General features: G+C 40.0%; 1 protein-coding gene across 1 annotated transcript in view; it reads left to right on the forward strand.

Annotated features, from left to right (window-relative positions):
- The first annotated feature begins 12479 nt into the window (after positions 1-12479).
- Positions 12480-19048, forward strand: part of APOB (apolipoprotein B) — a 50615-nt gene continuing 44046 nt past the window's right edge. The window contains exons 1-2 of the mRNA XM_073335899.1: positions 12480-12619; positions 14275-14310. Of these exons, the coding sequence (XP_073192000.1) occupies positions 12559-12619; positions 14275-14310 (97 nt within the window). The 5' untranslated portion in view covers positions 12480-12558. The remainder of the gene's footprint in view (positions 12620-14274; positions 14311-19048) is intronic.

The raw sequence follows: 19048 nt of genomic DNA on the forward strand, positions 1-19048 counted from the left end.
TTCTTCCCATTTGCAGATCCTTGCATTTGTCACCAGTTAATTCCATCTGTCACTTTGCTGTCCATACACTTCGCTGTATTAGGTCTCTCTGAAATTCCTCACAGCCTTGCCTAGAGAGATTTGGAGGAGGAGCTGGCAAAGGAGCGCTGTGCCAGCTCTATTCCTCCTTGCATCCCCCTGCATAAGGATGATCCTTCTGTGGCTAGTGTAAGTGGTTTTAAAGCAGCTCTGTGTTGCTCTGCTTAATCTGAAATAAAGGAAGTGGCTCAGTACAGGTTGGACCTAGGGCTGAGGAAGTGCTAAGGTGGTTTAAAGTCACTTTTGTACTTTCCCCATGCTCTGAGTTGCACTGAGTGCCCTTGGTCCAGAGTCAGGAATGGGATAAGAGGACCAGGGAAGTTCTGAGGGCGAGTGATGGAAAGCAAACAGTTAGACACACATTAAAAACACTAACAATGTTCTGTGTGTAAAACTTTAAGCACATAAAAGTTTTCCATGTGGATAAAAGCCTCCACTTCTACCTCCTCCATTCCCCTCTGACATCCATGACCCCCACAACCCTACATAGCAATGAGTAGGGCATACTCACCTTTCCTGGGCTGCATGCCATTCACCAACAGCAGGGATGGTCTTAGTCTAGGAATCACTGCACTCAATCTACATCCCTGAAGGAGCCGCTGTGCTGGCATTAGGCTCTCATCACACCAGAGTACAGGAGTGGGGTCACAGTTGGGAGGAGAGCTCCATGGGGAACAGAATTCTGAGGCACTCTGAAGGCAAGTACAATTATCTTGTACTTAATGCAGAATAAGAAACCATTTACAGGAGGCAGGTGCTCTGGTGAGAGCAGCTGGAGTGGAAAACGCCCCTCGCAATGGAATTCTGGCTAGGATGGAACTGGTGAAATACAAATGAACAGGAGGAGGAGACTATAGTACTGTGGCACCTATGCAGGATTTAGCAAGATCTTAGATATTGGATGAGAAGGTAAGGGAGGAGTCAAAAGTGGCACCCAGCTTGCAAGCCTGGGTGACAAGGAGGTCTGTAGTGTTGTGCTGTAGCAGAGAAAGGCAATAGGGAGAAGAGGAGAGGGCATGGGTTGAAATGCAAAAAGTGTTGATAAATGTACCCGCAAAACATCCAAGAGGAGATACTAGACAGACAAAGGGTGGGTGGTGAAAGTTCTAGTGTGAAAAGGTAAATTTCAGAGAGGTGGTAGCTAAGCCCAATGAACTGAATGAGAACAGACAGTGAGACAGTTTAGAAAGTGAATGGGGCTGGCGATGGAGGAAAAAACAGAATTTAGAAACACAATTATCTATTTGCCTATGCAAATATGGTATTTTGCAAGTGAAAAATGGATAACCTTGCAAATTTTATGGTCATAGTTAAAGAGCTAAAAAACTGGCTCCATAAATCTCAGACTTGCTCATGTTGCTATCAAGAAAAAAGCATCAGGCTAAATCCTCAGAAGCATAGCCCCAGCCGTTCACTCCAGCAGAGAATCTGGCTCACAGCATCCATATTTCTCTAAAAATAACTCCGTGTTTTTCAACAAGGCAAGATAAGTTTTATGTTACAAGATAATCCATTTATTCTTCAAATTTGAAATGACAGGAGCAGCATAATTCTGAAAGTTTTGGCTCTTTCCTACTAAATAAATATTTAGGTGCTCTGTTTACCTTTAGTAAACCTGTTTTCAAAAAACTGAAAAAGGAGGAACTGATGGAAGGTTTGGTCCTGTTACTAAATAACATTTGAACAACAGAAGTTTTCTTTTCTTGTCTGACAGCCCTAGCTGTTATCTAAAGATAAACTCTAATTATGTTTTTTTATGGCTTATCTTAATTTAAAAAGTTAGTTCAGTTGAAGAAAGACCATTGTAACAAATCGCTGTGCTGTAGACAGACTGACACATAAAAATCATCCACACCCCATAATAACATGAACTAGAATGCTGCTTCTTCAGCTCAAGAGCAATGGTATCTACCTCTTGAGCTAATGGAGTTTTGGCTTTTCTGGCAATAAGATTAGGTTTCTGTGATCTCTGTATGTCAGACACTAAGGATCACATTTTCAAAAGACCTCAGAGCCTGATTTTCCAAACACTCAGCCTCCAAAATTAAAGCCAGATTTTCAAAATAGCTCAGCACCATTGTGAAAATCAGGCCATATATTTTGATGCCTAAACTGGAACTGAGCTGTTTTGACAATCTAGCTCTACAGCATATCATCATACACACATGCAAAGTGGGTAAACAACAGCATGTTTGTTTCCAGCATCATTCTTTCTGACTGTACAAAGGAGTGTGTCTTAGCAAGAACAGTGTGGATTTTCCAGCGTCAGCTAAAACAAACTAATATCCGAGATGGGTCTGAACCTAAACCTCACATTTGGAAACACCTGGGCTTGTGGAGAAGTGTATATCCAGAAATGGACATGAGCATGTGCGGTGGACAAATAAAGACATGGCCATTCCAGATGCCATATGCTCACAATACCACTCCAGAAGTGGTTTCCAAGTGAGATACCAATCTTATTTTTCTGAATAAAGGGATCTCTCTCATATTGGGTGAAATCCTGAAGGACAGTAGTCCACAAACCAATTGCGTTATCGTTTCATCCATATAATTCTTGTAGCTACCTGTGTTGATTTCAGAAGCTACTTTTTTTCCAAATGTATTCAAATTACACAGAGAGTTGGTTCATTCTAATTAGATGACTGCTGCTTCCAGGGGTGAAAGTAGGACGGTACAAGCCGGTACGGAATACCGGTAAGAAGTGGCTGCCGGTACCAGCCTGTACGCAGCTGACGTTAAAGCGCTGCCGCAGCACTGCTTTAACGTCACTGCCCCCTTTGCCCGTCCCCATTGGCGGCCTTGCTGGTAGGGCTAGTAGTGGGTGGGTGGGGGCATAAAAGGGATAGCTGTCCTAGAGCCCGGCAATTTAAAAGGGCCTGGGGCTCCTGGCTGCCGCCACTGCTACCACAGCAGTGGCTGGAGCTCCAGGCCCTTTTAAATCACTGCCGGAGTGCCGGGCAGCCTGGGCCAGGCAGCGTGGACAGGATGGCTGTGGGGATGCTGACCCCAGCCCCACCCCTTCTGCCTGAGGCCCCGCTCCTTCCTCCTGAGGCCCTGCCCTTTCCGGGGGCCCAGCTGGGCCCCCATACTGGTAAGTCTTCTATGTTACTTTCACCCCTGGCTGCTGCTTTATCCAAATTAGTTTCTGTGGGCTAACTCAATCTGTCTAATGCAAGGGATCAAACCCATTCTGTGGAGAGGGACAAATCCAATTTTATTATGGTCCATGGCCTCAGATAAATTTAGAACTACAGATTTCCTTTGACCCACAGCAGATCTCCCGTTGATGTCAATGGAAGGTGTGTGCAAAGATCAATGGCAAAATATAACCTCTATTTAGTAACACAACTTTTATTTATCATTTATTATTTGTTCAGTAACTGTCTGGATATATTTGAAATTCAAAGCTAGCATTATTGGTAGAATGAAAGGAGGAGGGAATCCAAGAAGAATCCTGATCTGATATTTAGGGTGGGGCAAGGGAAGGCTAGGACAAGAAGTTTGAACATAATAAGGAAGGCAAGAGAGTAATCTGAAGAGGGGAGTGTTATAATAAGAGCAATAAATGAAGGACAATTTTTTAGCAACATTTGAGATGGATAGAAGGGAAGAAGGGTGGCAGGGAAGGGTAACTGTAAGGTAGCAGAGGGCAACAACATCCATTAAAACCCTTTGGTGGGCCAGGGGCTGTGACATGGGGGAGGAAGGTCAAATCCTGACCATATGTGGTATGATGTGGGGTGGGAGGTGGGAGGCCCGGGAAGGGGCTGGGGAGAGGTTGGAGAAGGAACCTGCCCTGCCCTCACTCTGTAGAGGTGGTTCCCATCCTCCAGGGCTGGGCCCAGATTCCTACTCCATCTCGTTGGCTCTTGCCACAGCATCACATGACACACACATCCGCACACAGGCAGGGCCTCACCCATCCCCTTCTCGCATTACCACTACCAGGTTGCTTGCCCCATGCTAGGCTATAGTGGGTAATAAAATGATCTGAAAGGTCAGATGTGGCCCTCAGGCTACCAGTTGCTCATCCCTGTAGTATGGGATTTGGAAAGACAACAGAAAAGATTTTACTAATTAATTTGGAAGGTAACCAGAGCCAGGACATATGTTTTGTCCACTGAGAAAGAAAAGAAAGGTTGGATTTTTGGAATATGATAAAAGAAAGACAAGAAGACTTGGTAATGGGTTAGATGAAGAAATCAAAGGAAGAAGAGGGAGGAATCAAAAATAAACCCCAAGTTTATGAAGCTGAGGAACTATCCAGTATGAGCCATGATTTTGTAAAGGGATTGCTCAGTGCAACAAAAATAAATTTACTTATAGGACTTCAGGCTGGGAACTTGCCGTTTTGTTTAGCTGCACCGCAATAGATGGGGAGGGGGAGCATGGAATTACTACTAACTATGCAGCAAATAAGTGATGGGTGGGCATGGCTCCATCCCATAATACTCTGAGTAACCAAGTTATCCCTATCAAGACCACTTTACTATACTTGATTTATAGAATTCACTAATAAAACACAAATAACTCATAATTCACACAAACTGAAAAATGGCACTATTGGTTTATCCTCTCTGAAGTTCAAAATGTGATTTTCAACCCTAAAAATATAATAAACAACAAAGAAGTTCAGAGTCTTTTGCACCTTGCTACTCATGTAATCACATATTTTATTTCCTGTAGGCTGTGCACAAGAAATATATGCAATAACACTCTACCTTCGATTCATTATATAGCCCAAAACAGCCTCTCATAAGACAGTATTGATAGTTGCATAGATGCATGATTTTTTTTATTCTTTCATAGTGTATAGTGTCTTGTAAAGTCAAAAGCAGAATTTGAAAATATCAGTGGTTCACAATATAAACGTTGAGTTTTTTTGGCAATTAATTACCAGAAAGTTATTTTAATGATGAAATACATTTTTATAATGAGATGCTGGGTGCAATGAAATTCTTCACTTTCCATAAAGTACCCTATAAAACTCTGATATAATTCAGTTTTTTTACATTTGGGTTTATGAATAATTCCCCCTCATCCTCAAGTACTTCGCTGCAGCTCCATGCCCTAATATCTCTGGGCTACCTTTAAATCCCTACAGCCCTTACTCCCATACTAGTCCCTGAGAGTCCCTCTCACTGACTCAGCCCCTCTGGGCTACCTTTCCAGCTTCTGTGTTCTGGGACTGAACCTTGCCTCCCAGGCCACTTCCTTGAAGTACTTACAGACTCTGCTTCAGAGATCCATAAGAATCCCACATGCTTCCTATGAGTGCTCCCCCACACTGAGCTCTCTCAGCCCTTTTATGAGGCCCATTAGGTATCAGCTGACACCCCCCACCTCCGCCCCGTAGTTCCACCCCCTCAGGCTGAGAAGCGGCTAATTAATTATGGTGCAGCTGAGGCTGATGGAACAGGGCTGATTAGCCTAGCCCTTATAGGGACAGGCTACCCTGTTACCGTGTTGCTTTGGCAGTCAAAAAAGGCCTGCCCCAACCCCCAGGACGTTAGAGTCTAATTCAAAACAAGACACAACAAAAGTGGTTAGCAAGCAATAGGCGCTTGATCTAATGCTCAGTGAAGTCAATTGGTAGAGTAGTAAATAATGCTAAGGATAGGTGTGTTATACAAAGCAATCTGAATTATATGTTAATAATAATAAAATAAAATAATAATGATCATTAATCATAAAAATTGTTAGCACTTTTCCTCAGTAGATCTCAAAGCACTTTACCAAGAAGGTCAGTACCAATAACCACATTTTACAGATGGGGAAACTGAGGCACAGAGTGTTGCAATTACTTGCCCAAGGTCACCCAGCAGGCTAGTGACTGATCCAGCAATAAAACCAGTTTCCTGAGTCCTGTGTCCTGTCCATTAGACAGCACTGCCGGATAAGCTGAGTTCAGCTGAACAATATCTATTTTAATACAGTCAAAAGCAAGGTCATACATCGAGAAGCAAAGAATGAAGACCACACTTTCAGGATGGGAGACAGCATTCTGAAAAGTACTGACCCTGAAAAAAGGATTTAGGGGTCATGGTGGATAACCAACTGAACATGAGCTCCCAGTGCGAGGTTGTGGCTAAGCGGGTTAATACCGCTACTCAGATGTATAAGCAGGGGAATACTGAACAGGAGTAGGGCAGTGCTATTACCTCTGTATATAGTGTTAGTGAGACTATTACAGGAATGTTGTGTCCACACTTCAGAAAGGAGGCTGAAAAATTAGAAATGGTTCAAAAAAGAGGTACAAGAAGTATCTGAGGTCTGGAAAATGTGCCGTCTAGTGAGAGATTTCAGCAGCTCAATGTTTTTAGCTTATCAAAGATACGGTTAAGAGATCATTTGTTTCTGGTCTATAAGCACACACACAGGACAAAGATTTATGATAGCAGATGATTTCTTAGTAGAAAAAAACATAACTAGATCCAGAGGTTGAAAGGTGAATCTAGACAAAGTCCGACTAGACATAACATGCAAATTTTTGACTGTGAGAGCAGTAAGCCATTGGAATAAATTATCAAGGGATGTGATGGACTCTCCCTTGCTTAAAATCTTTAAATCAAGCCAATGTCTTTCTAAAAGATGTTTTATAGCTAAATAACAAGAGGTAGGCTTGATGCGGGAATTACTGGGTGAGATTCTATGGCCTGCCTCAAGCAGGAGGTCAGGCTAGATAAGCACAATGGTTTCTTCTGCCCTTAAAATCTATGAATTAGTGAAAGTTCTTCCATTGACTTCAAAAGGTGTTGGATCAGGCTCAAAAAAGAAGAGAAGACAATGGTAACAAAAAATAGATCAAGCGGGTCTATTTCACAACTTGATGGTTCAAAACCAGCTGAACGTTATTTTTAAAAAAATACATGCAAAAAATAATCTCTCTCAATATAGCCATGATTGGTTGGATAATCTTTTGTAGGCATCACAACAGAAAAGGGGTCTTTAGGAAGGATTTGCCACTACCCTCACAAATAAAGTTACTTCAACATGGTGAGTTCATCTGTCGCCTTCTATTGTTTATCACTAAAGCATTAATAATAAGGCCATATGAAAAGACATCTTCTACAGTAAACACATATCAAGGAATCGCTAATAAGGTTGTGGCACATTTTAGATGAGTTATCACAATGAAAATGTATGTTATTGATGCCTCTCACTTTATTTACATGCATACTACATGCTACAAAATGCTGCAGTTTCCTGATGTGTAGTGTTACACTGTATATAAAGGTTAGATATAATTATTATATTATGTAATGATTAAAATTAAATAACTGAATCAGCAAAATACTTAAGCACATGAGTAACTTTAAGCCCAGGAGCAAGCCCCATGATTCAGTGAAACTATTCACATGCCTAGAGTCAACAACCTTGTTGAATCAGGGCATAAGTCCTCAGTTTAGCTAGGGACCTCTCTAGGGGATGAAAGGACAGTTCACTTCCCATGGCCCTTTGATCCTTGGCCTCTGGTGGGAATGCAAAGTAGTGCTAGTTACAGTAATGTTTTTTTATGCTGCCAGCTTCTGTCCTCTAGGAATTGAATTGAGACTAGTATCCACTAAGGTTGCTTGTAAAAAGGCAACCTATAAGCGAAAGATTATTGATATCCTTACTACTAACCTTAACTACTTGCTCTCTGATTCCTCAGAGAGTCAAGCATAGTAGGTAGCACTTCATCATCCAGTAATGACAAAAGCTACAGGAATTTATAACCTGTTCTATATTTTGTTTAAAGTTCAGTCTCCATCTAGCATTGAAATCTGCTCTCTATCTCTTAATGTTTCATTCATTATGGCTAACATTTCTGGTAATGCCACGTAAAAGATAATTGTTTTTCTTCTTCTCTTTCATATATTTCATCAATAACTTAGCAAAAAAAAGTCTCCCTGCCTCTTATCTAAGATAAAAAACAACAACAGATGAACCAAGAGTGTAAAATATTTTAATGCAGATGTTCCCCAACTGTGGTCTGTGTGATCTCTGGCTGGTCACGTGGTGCGAGTTCCTCCTTCTTGTTTCTAATGGTTAAATTACATTAAAAGGTATCTAAAACCTTCAATTCTTTCCTGATATTACTGTTCCATGTAAGCTTTTGGAGAAGATGCCCCAGGAATGTTATATGAGTATGACGGTGAGGGAGGATGGGCCAGTGACTAGGGCACTAGACTATGTCTTGGGAGACAGGGATTCAAATTCCTGCTTTGCTACAGACTTTCTGTGTGACCTTGGGCAAGTCACTTAGCTCTGGGCCTCAGATCCCCGTCTGTAAAATGAAGATAATAGTACTTCTTTACCACTCAGGGCTATTGTGGGGATAAGTACATTAAAGACTGTGCAGTACTCTGATAATGAGGGCTATGAAGGTGCCTAAAATAGATAGAAGATGGTCCATGTAATCATGAATGGGAAAGGAGGTGGGTCCACATGATAATCTCCTTGCTAGGGTCTGGTCACATGTAAACATTAGAGGACTTCAGTCTAAACAGATCATTGGGGTCTATCAAGACAACTTTTTGACGTTTTTGGACAGCGTTTTAAAGATTCAAATTATGAGGGCCTTGAGACCTGTCTTCCACAAAGTATAACGGTCAGATCCTCAGGTATAAATTGCCCTAACTCCATTGATATAGACATGTACTAACTGAAGATCTAGCATTCTATCTAACAGATTTTACGAGACTTAATAGTACATCTTCCTCCATAAGCCATGCCAGCTCCTTTCAGTTACAATTAATTACTTGCTAACTTTTCTTCTCTCTTTTTGCGGGGGAATCTTTCCCTCTTCTTACATCTCTCCTAAGAGCAAAAGAAGGGAACCACCCAGAGCCAAATGCTTCCTAAATAGCTGCACTTCACAGTTCCGTAATTTCCCCCTGTGTATTTACTATTAAAACTAAGATTGCGTCTATATTGTGCAGAAACATGAGGTATGATCTCACTGTTATTTCAAAGTACATATTGTCTCATCAATATGCCCCTCCACCCAACTGGGGCATCACGGCCTAAGTGGGTTTCCTTCCCCAGCCATGTGGGATAAAGAAGAAGAACAGCACTCCTAGGGAAAAAGAGTCAGCAAGCAGAGCAAAGATTCGCCTCAGATGGGCCTGACCCAAAGCCCATTAAAGCTAATGGGAATACTCCTATTTATTGAAATAGGCTTAAGATAGTGCCATAGAGCTCATGCCAGCATCAGGGCAGAGTTTAAGGGGTAGTGAGGGCTCCCTTGTCTCCTGGATCTAGCATTAGGATTGGTACAGCATTAATTGCTCCCTCCTTCCTCGTATATCATGGCTGAAGTTGGAGCCAGCCCTCAGGTGCATAGAGACTCCTCCCAGCTGGAGTGACCTTCTCAAACCACCCCTCCTCCCACTATTACCAACACAGCTCTGGACATCAATGTTGTCCTCAGACTCCACTTTCTTCAGTTTGAAATATGGACTTTCTTCTCCCTCTGCAGATTGGCATCAGTCACCTCCCATCCCTGTGTGACGCACTCTGTATGGTTTTATAAAAGTATGCTGATGAGTGTGAATATAATGTAACTAAAATATGCTTCATGCAAAAGGTCTCTTGTAAGGTATCATTACAAAGCTTATAATCTAATCATCTGATTTGTCTAAATGAAATATAAATTATAACTCTGAGGGCCTACTGTAGTTATGCAAAGTGTGGGCCATTAATGGTGGTTTGGAATCTTGATGGCTCCCATCAACCAGGACAATTGACTGTGGATGGCTCTGTTTGCAGGCAGGCCTTCCTGTGAGTTAGGCTGGGAGGAATGAAGGCTTGGGGTCTCACAGGACATGTGATATTGTCACCTGAACTGGAATCCATCTTTAACCTGGTGCTTTTCCACTGAGAAGGAGGGGTGGGAACCCAGAGGGACAAAGGATTCCCGCCTTATGCAAAAGATATATAAGTGGGTGGAACAGAACAAGGGGAGGCAGCCATCATGAGAAATCCCCTAGCTACCACATGAGCTGGAATAAGGGCTGTACCAGGGGAAAGGATTGTGCCCACACTAGAAAGGTGTCCAGTCTGTGAAAGAAACTATTGAAACATCTCTAAGGATGAGATTAAATCTATATTCAGTTTTTATTACTGTACTAGACTTAGACTTGCGTGTTTTATTTTGTTTTGCTTGGTAATTCACTTTGTTCTGTCTGTTCCTACTTGGAACCACTTAAATCCTACTTTCTGTATTTAATAAAATCACTTTTTACTTATTAATACTTGGGGGGGGGGAAACAGCTGTGCATATCTCTCTATCAGTGTTATAGAGGGCGAACAATTTAAGCTTTATACAGGGTAAAACGGATGTATTTAGGGTTTGGACCCCATTGGGAGTTGGGCATCTGAGTGTTAAAGAAAGGAACACTTCTGTAAGCTGCTCTCAATTGAGCCTACAGCTGTTAGGGGACGTGGTTCAGACCTGGGTCTGGGCTTGCAGGAGGCTAGCGGGTCTGGCTCAAACCAGGCAGGGCACTGAAGTCCTAAGCTCAGTGCACAGGAAAGCCGGGGGAGAAGTAGTCTTGGCACATCAGGTGGCAGCTCCCAGGGGGTTTCTGTGATCCAACCCGTCACACCCTCTTCCTCAAATAAAGAAAGAGAAAGAAAGGAGGGAGGCAAATACTTGTATACAATCAGATCCTTCAAAAATGTTGTTCTTGTGGTATTTTCAACCCAAATCACGGAAGGAGAGGGAATTCTCACAAGAAAGTCTGTTCTTATGAGATTTCTGATCTGACCAAAATGGCTTGCCTATCCAAGTGCCTTTAGATGAAATCCTAAACCCCAGAGATGTCAAGGAAGGGCTGGGCTCCCTGGCTGAACTATATCTGCCATGATGCACTACCTACCTTCTGGTTGAACTGACATTGTACATCATGAGAGTTATGTGAACATGGTGCATCATGGGAGACTAATCTAGCAACAGAGCCTACCCCACAGAGAAGAGTCAAGTCATGAGGTACCTGAATTACAACTCCCATGAGGCACCATGGCAGTTTAGGGGCACCCAGATTACTGTTGATCCAAGCTAAAAATAAATGTTTTGATTTGGTTCAACAAAACAAAAAGAAATATTTTGATTTGGGAATGTCAGAACTTTTCATTGTGGACAGAAATGTCAAAATCAAATGTTTTGACATTACTGAACTGAACTTCTGGGAACTTTCCATTCTGAAAAAAAAATTGCTTTTCATAGTGATTTGGGAATTTTTCCCCAAATATTAGAATTCCCTATGGGATGGAAATCCTGATTTTTGACCAGCTCTAATATACACTTAAATGTTCATGAATACTGTACAGTTTTCAATTTCCTTCATTTAGTTTTCTGAATAATAATGATCATTTCTTATCATTACTTCTCATTTCTTTAAAAAGAACAGGAGTACTTGAGGCACCTTAGAGACTAACAAATTTATTAGAGCATAAGCTTTCGTGAGCTTATGCTCTAATAAATTTGTTAGTCTCTAAGGTGCCACAAGTACTTCTGTTCTTTTTGCGGATTCAGACGAACACGGCTGCTTACTCTGAAACCTCTCATTTCTTTGTTGTTGTTACCAAACAAGGCGATGATCTCTAAAAATCTGGGCTAACTGAAACCAGCAAGAATACTGAATTTTCTAATCCCAGCATTTAATATGGCCTCTCGTGCCTGGATATTACCAGCCTGTCTGAAATGCATCTGCTTTTTAGCAAGGTATGAAGGAAATTTTTGCCTTACAAAGGGCATCAGTAACATTGATTGTTCTATGACAGGTTTCAGAGTAACAGCCGTGTTAGTCTGTATTCGCAAAAAGAAAAGGTGTGCATCCGATGAAGTGAGCTGTAGCTCACGAAAGCTTATGCTCAAATAAATTGGTTAGTCTCTAAGGTGCCACTAGTACTCCTTTTCTTTTATTGATTGTACTGCCTCTTCTGGGCACATGACAGCATGTTCACATTAAGTAAAGAGAAGATGCCTAAATTGCACAATAATCTAATTGCTCTCATGTATAAGTACCATTCAAGCCCTCAGCCTCCATACTAATTCAAAGTTCTGTAGTGCTAGCTTGCCCCAGCAGTAATTTACATGATTTACTTTATTTCTTGCTAAAAGGAGGAAACCCCTTTTGTTGTAATATTATCTTCTGCTGTTAAAAGTCAGTTAAAGACCGAAAAATACAATTGAAGTGGCACAATCATTTACTACAGATAAATGTTCAGTCTTCTTCTGCATGCTGGGGCCTCAGCAGCCCAGGCTGAGCCTTCTGCCGCATTGCAAAGAGGATCCAGGACTCTAACCTTTGGACCTTTTGCAATTTGCTCTGAACTTTCTAAACGATTTGGCTCAGCTGCTTGCAACAGACTATATAAATGCAGGGCCAAGTGAGGAGGCTCATTCTCTCCCTGAAACTTGGGTAGAGGAGGTGAAGGGAGGAAGGAGAAGAACTGAGGGGACAGCAGCAATAGGGTCCGGTGCTCACCATGGGCCCTCTGCAGCTCTGGCTGCTGCTGCTGTTGCTGCTCAGCAGTGATGTGCTCACTCGTAAGTAGCTTTTTGCAGCTTTATGTGAAAATCTATTAAAATATCAGGGAGGGAAAAATCTATGGGACTATGAATCACAGAATCAGAGAAGCCAAGGATGGGAAATATGAAATCTATTCCCTTTTGGGGAGTGTGTCCTAATAGCAGGATCCAGATTAAATCCATAAAGGAAAAGTTGGAAATGTCACCATTTCTCTGGTTTATTTTTAATTTATTTGACAAGTGTAGTGGTATCATCGTCCTTTATTTTTGCCTAGCTGCTTTTCTTTACAGTGATCATTGCTCACCTGCGAGGAGACATTTTATAGTATTCTGCAGATTTCGTGTGGGTGTTGCTAATATGTTTTACTGCAAGTGTGATGGGATATGAGTGATAAAACATGATGTGTCTGGTAGGAGGCACTGTATGTGAAATAGTGATTTGTATTAAAAGATGACAGTAGCTCTGTAGTAATTTTGGTTCAGTTCAGTAAAGATAGACCTGGTATAATTTGGGGAAAAAAATGAACGTGGTGTGGTGGAGTTGTAAGATAACTCCTTCCTGGCCTAGGAGTGTCTGTTTAGATTGTTCAATGGTACCATAGTTTGTAAAATGTTTTGGGATCCTTCAGGAGGATAGAACTATGGGTTTAATCCTTCACCATTGAAATAAATGGGTGTTTAGCAGGATCTGGTCCTATATGCAGGTAATGATAATACTCACCCCCAATGTGCCTTTATTGACTTCACCGGAGTTACACTAAGGATGTATTTGGTCCTATATATTGTTACTAGTATTGTTGTTTTTATTAGATTATGTGAAATAAGTAACTTTTTTTCTAATGCAAAACAATATGAGTCTGATCAGTTAAGTCAAAGAAAGGACTGTGGGCTTTGAATCAGGGTGCATGGAAGAATAAAGTCTCAGTATTCAAACTAACCTTAAGTGAATGCATAGCTTTATGCAATCCAAATATCGATTAAATTAAACACCTTTTTCAACAAATATGTTTACCCTCTGTCATCAATACAGCTGCCTCTTACTTATCTACTTTTCGCCAGTCCACAAATTTTATAATTCAGACACAAAAACGGAGGTCTCTCCCTGCTTCTTAGTCAAGATGTAATAGCAGAGAGTTGTACAGAGGTCTCATATAGCAACACTATCATTATTTTTACAAAGGAAATATTACCGCCGTACAGTTATTAGTCTACTATTCAATATTTTCATAATTTAAAACTAACCTAGAATTTTTAGTGTCGTAAAGAAAGCATATTCTGTGATGCATTTGGTCTGTTTGTCATCTATCAACAATTCTTTTTATTATTATGTTGTACATTTAGTGCCTGATCATACACCATTAATATCAAGGAGCACTTTGCTACTGAGTTCAGTGATCTGAGGATCAGGCCCTTGCTTGCTAATTCACAAAATTCAGTCATTTGCAGTGTTTTTTTAATGCTCGACTTTACCATTTAAGTAGATGGGAATTTTGCCTTTTACCTCAGTGTTTGCAGAACTAAGCCCTTAATTGTTAGTACAAATTAGTGAGGCCCCACTGTGTCTGCATATCCATCTCTGGACTGTGATGCAGAATGTACATATGAATTTCTATTTTATTTGTTTGATATTAATCATTTGTAAAAGTTTTATTTTATGCTTTGCTTTTTTACAGAAGATGGGCCTGAAAATGGAAATCCAGCTTGTTCAAGTAAGGGTTCTCCCTTTGTATTCCTTTTGCTCTACTATTGTTTTAACTGACTATACCTCCCAAAGTTCAGGTTTTTGGTTTTTGGTTTTCCATTTCCATATATCTCTTCCTTTAAAACAGATGTTTACTCAGGCAAAACTCCTGTTGACTTCAGGAATTACAGGGTCTCAGGGACTTAGCCGTATGAATTTTAAGACTTTTCATCAGCCTGAAAAGCAATGATTATCGCTTTGAATTTTAAAAAACTTTCCAAAAAGAAATACCACATTTATTTGCTTGATTGATTTTCAAGATCCATTATTTTGGAAGTCCCCTTTCTCTGACTTTGAAGATTTAACAGGGAAATCGTATGCATTTCATTTCAATGTACACTGGTAATCTCACTCCTGATTTACTCCTTTCGGTTATTGCTACACCCAAGTATTTGACTCATATAGCTAACTAAATACCTACAGAATACTTTATGTCAATAACTCTGTCAGCCGGGATAATAATTTATTAAACCAACCTAGTCAAGAAACAGGAAATGCTGACTTTATGCACAACCTTTGTAATGGACCCTGGTTGGCCCTGACAGCTTGCTTGGATACAGAACGTTCCTCTGGAGGGTCAGTGTCCATGAGTTGTTTTGATCTTTGTCTTTGATAAGCTTTTGCTTTTTCTTATTTGACACTCTAGCACCATCTACAGGTGATCAGGATTAATTCATCCATCTGAGACAATTCAGAGAGTTTTTTCTGGGTTTCACTGTCAATTTCTCAACTTTATTTTTATTTACTATTTCCATCATTATTTATTCCTTTTATAACAGATAAGGTTCATGTTAAACCCTGGAAATGAAGCAGTAGTTAGAGAGAAATTATGTCTCCTAGAATTAATACAACAGATATCAGTATTGTGAGAATTGATGAAAGTATACAAACAATTATAGTATGGTGGAGTGTAAGATAGCTGAAGTTTACATGGATAGCCTTCAAACTGTTTGTATGATTGTAATTAATATAATTGGCTGATCAGATTAGTTAAATCATTGGGGATGAAGAGAACTATATCATATTAAGTATTTATTGCTATCATATTCATATTTATTAATAATTAAATTAATGGTGTCTAAAATAAAATACTTGACATCAAAGGGAAAATAGGTAAGGCTTACAGACTCTGGAAATCCAAGGAAAAAAGAGGATACTTACAGCAAAATTCTACTCTCATTTACAACCCCAATGATGTCAGAGTAAACTCTTGGCCAGATCCTTAGCTGGTGTAAACTGGCACAGCTTGACTTCAACAGGTCTATGCTGATTTACACCAGCTGAGGATTTGGCTCTCTGATTTGAAATTATTCAGTTCGCACTTCCATAGCTTAGTCTGTGTCATATATTCCTCTTCTAAGATGTATAGCTTGCTTTTAAAATCTCTCTTTTCCCCTCTAAAGCGTAATTCTTGTACCAAAATATAAAGAAAGCAGTCAAAATCCCACCAGATTCTATTGAGATATTCCCTGCTGACATGATAAAATGTGTTACAGGAGCATGGCTGAGAATATAATACACTTCACTGAGCCAAACACAGTGCTGGCATAAAGAGACAAAACTCTTGATTTCACTGGAGTATGTGTGCTTACGCCAAGATGAAGTTGACTTTCCTTCCTCCCAAGGAGGATCAGGGTTAGTTTCCAGTTCAGCCTGCAGACACAATGGCAGTTATCTGTGAACAGAATTTGGCCCACAATTTCCAGGCCTGCCACTGGAAGATCTCATATCCCTGTGAGACAGTGAAGGATATTCTGCTTTCATCTACATCTACGTAACCTCACTGATTTTTCATTTTATCTGTAAGCAGAATTCAGTATGCTGTTCATGGCATCATTTTTGCTCTGTGTTATACAGCACCTAGCACAATGGGGTCCTGGTCCATGACTAGGGCTCCTCTCCTAGGCGCTACCACAATACAGATAATAAATAATAATATTGTTAAATCTGAATCTCTTTTGCAGGTAGTAGGGACAGATAGGTGAAATTCTCCAGTGTGAAGAGACCCAGCACAAGGCCTGTCTGCCACTTAAGTCCTCTGAGCTCTTAGGAGAGGCTTCTAAACACATTTCCTCCTGCCTGATGTTGTCTCAAGGACTTAAACAGTGCACAGGCCTGATCTGGGTCCTGTACACATAAAAAAAAAATGTCCACTAACATAAAAAGGAAGAACTCCAGGGAGTCCATGAACTCAGATGTGAGTTTGACTCAGAAAAATATCTCATGTTCCCAGAAAACTCATAGAAACTTTTGGACAGGAGGACGGTTCTTTAGATTCTCACAGAATTAGAATTAGGGATTCTGGTTTGGGGGTTGGTTTTTTCCACTCCATTTCCACATTTATCTTTGTAAATGTCAACCATGTGAAATTCCTGGACAAATTGGCACTTATAGTTTTCTTTGAATTGTGACTGCACAAATTTGAGCTGAACTCTGTTGTTAGCAAGGAAGCAAACACCACTTTTAAAGAAACCCAATACATGCTTTTTAAAAACAATCTAATTAATTGTCTGCATAGAATCATAAAAAGGTGGGGCTGGAAGGGATATTGAGAGGCCTTTAAGTCCAGCCCGCTGTGCTGAGGCAGGACCAAGTAAACCTAGACCATCCCTGACACATGTTTGTCCAATATGTTCTTAAAAGCTTCCAATGATGGGGACTGCACAACCTCCCTTGGAAGCCTATTCTAAAACTTACTTACAGATATAGTTAGAACAATTTTCCTAATATCTAGTTTAAATCTTTTTTGCTGCAGATTAAGCCCCTTTTTTTCTTTTCCAATATTCAGTGGACATGGAGAATCATAGAATCATAGACTCATAGAATATCAGGGTTGGAAATTGATCACAGTCCTCTTTACAACAGCTGTTAGCATATTTTAAGACTATTATCAGGTCTCCCTTCAGTTTTCTTTTCTCAAGACTAAACATGCCCAGTTTTCTCATAGGTCAGGTTTTTAAAACCTTTTCTTATTTTTATTGCTCTCCTCTGGACTCTCTCCAATTTGTCCACATCATTCTTAAAGTGTGGTGCCCAGAACTGGATACAGTAGTCCAGCTGAGGCTTAACCAGTGCTGAGCAGAGCAGGAGAGTTACTTCCCGTGACTTACATACAACACCCCAGAGCGATATTAGGATTTTTGAAACTGCATCACATAGCTGACGCATTCAATTTTTGATCTACAATAACCCCCAGATCCTTTCCAATAGTATTACTGGCTAGCTAGTTATTCCCCATTTTGTAGCTGTGCATTTGTATAGTACTTTGCACTTGTCTTTATTGAATTTCATCTTACTGACTTCAGAACAATTCTCTAATTCATCAAGGTCATTTTGAATTCTAATCCTGTCTTTCAAAGTGCTTGCAACCCCTCCAATTTTGGTGTCACCTGCACATTTTATAAGCATACTCTCCACTCCATCATCCAAGTCATTAACAAAAATATTTAAATTTGGAAGGATTTAGATTTAATTTTTTTCAATTTGACCATACACACAGAAACCAATGAAAAAATATTCCCATCCATAATATTCTAAATTTACCAATAGGCAAAGTAAGAAAAGAGCTGCTTGAGAATTTATTAGAGTTTGATTTAAGGATATTTACTTTGTGTATTTTGACATGCAATGTTGACAATTTGTATTTTAATAGCTATAATGCTTTAACTTTTTAAAATCTCAATATCAAATGTCATTAAATAATTATTGTCTAAATATCCCCTTAATTTCATGTAACAACTGTGCAAATTTAAACCATTTTTTAAAATGGTTTAACACCCATAATTTTGCAAAACTGAAAATTTAAATATTTTTTAAAAATGCTTAAAATAAATATTTATATTATCCATCAAAATTATAAAAAAAATTGATTCTGTCAAACCTAAAAATATTGAATAGGGTCAGACCCAGGACAGAACCCTGTGGGACCCACTAGATATTACCTCCCAGTTTGACAGTGAACCATTGATAACGACCTACCTTGGACACCAGGTGGGTCAAAGAACTATCAGCCCCCTACAGGCCAAAGTGGATGCTATCCAAAAGTGGCCTGTTAGTCTCTAACGGGCCACAAGTCCTCCTTTTCTTTTTGCAGATACAGACTAACACAGCTGCTACTCTGAAACCTGACTCTTTAAGTATGGTCTTTCAACTAATTTTGCACCTATCTTATAGTAATTTCATCTAGACCACATTTCCCTCATTTGCTTATGAGAATGTTATCTGGGACTGTATCAAAAGCCTTCCTAAAATCAAGATATATCACATCTACAGCTTCTACCCTATCCTTTAGGCCAGTAACCCTGTCAAAGAAGGAAGTTAGGTTGGTTTGGTATGATTTATTGTTGACAAATCCATGCTGGCTATTCCTTATAAACCTATTATTCTCTGGGTGCTCATAATTATATTGTTCAAAAAATGTTTAAGTATCTTTCCAGGTATTAAGTTAGGCACACTGGTCTATAATTCCCCAAGTCCTTTTTGCTCATCTTTTTGAAGATAGGTACTATGTTAGCCCTACTCCAGTCCTCTGGGACTTCATCCATCATCCGTGAGTTCTCAAACATAATTGCTAACAGTTCCAAGTTTTCCTCAAGCCATATTGACTTGGATATATCTAATTTATCTAAACATTCTTTAACCTGTTCTTTCCCTATTTTGGCCTGCATTCCTTCCCCCGTGTTAATATTAATTGTGTTGAGTATCTC

This window comes from Lepidochelys kempii, chromosome 3 (assembly GCF_965140265.1).
Source record: "Lepidochelys kempii isolate rLepKem1 chromosome 3, rLepKem1.hap2, whole genome shotgun sequence".
Classification (NCBI taxonomy): Eukaryota; Metazoa; Chordata; order Testudines; family Cheloniidae; genus Lepidochelys; species Lepidochelys kempii.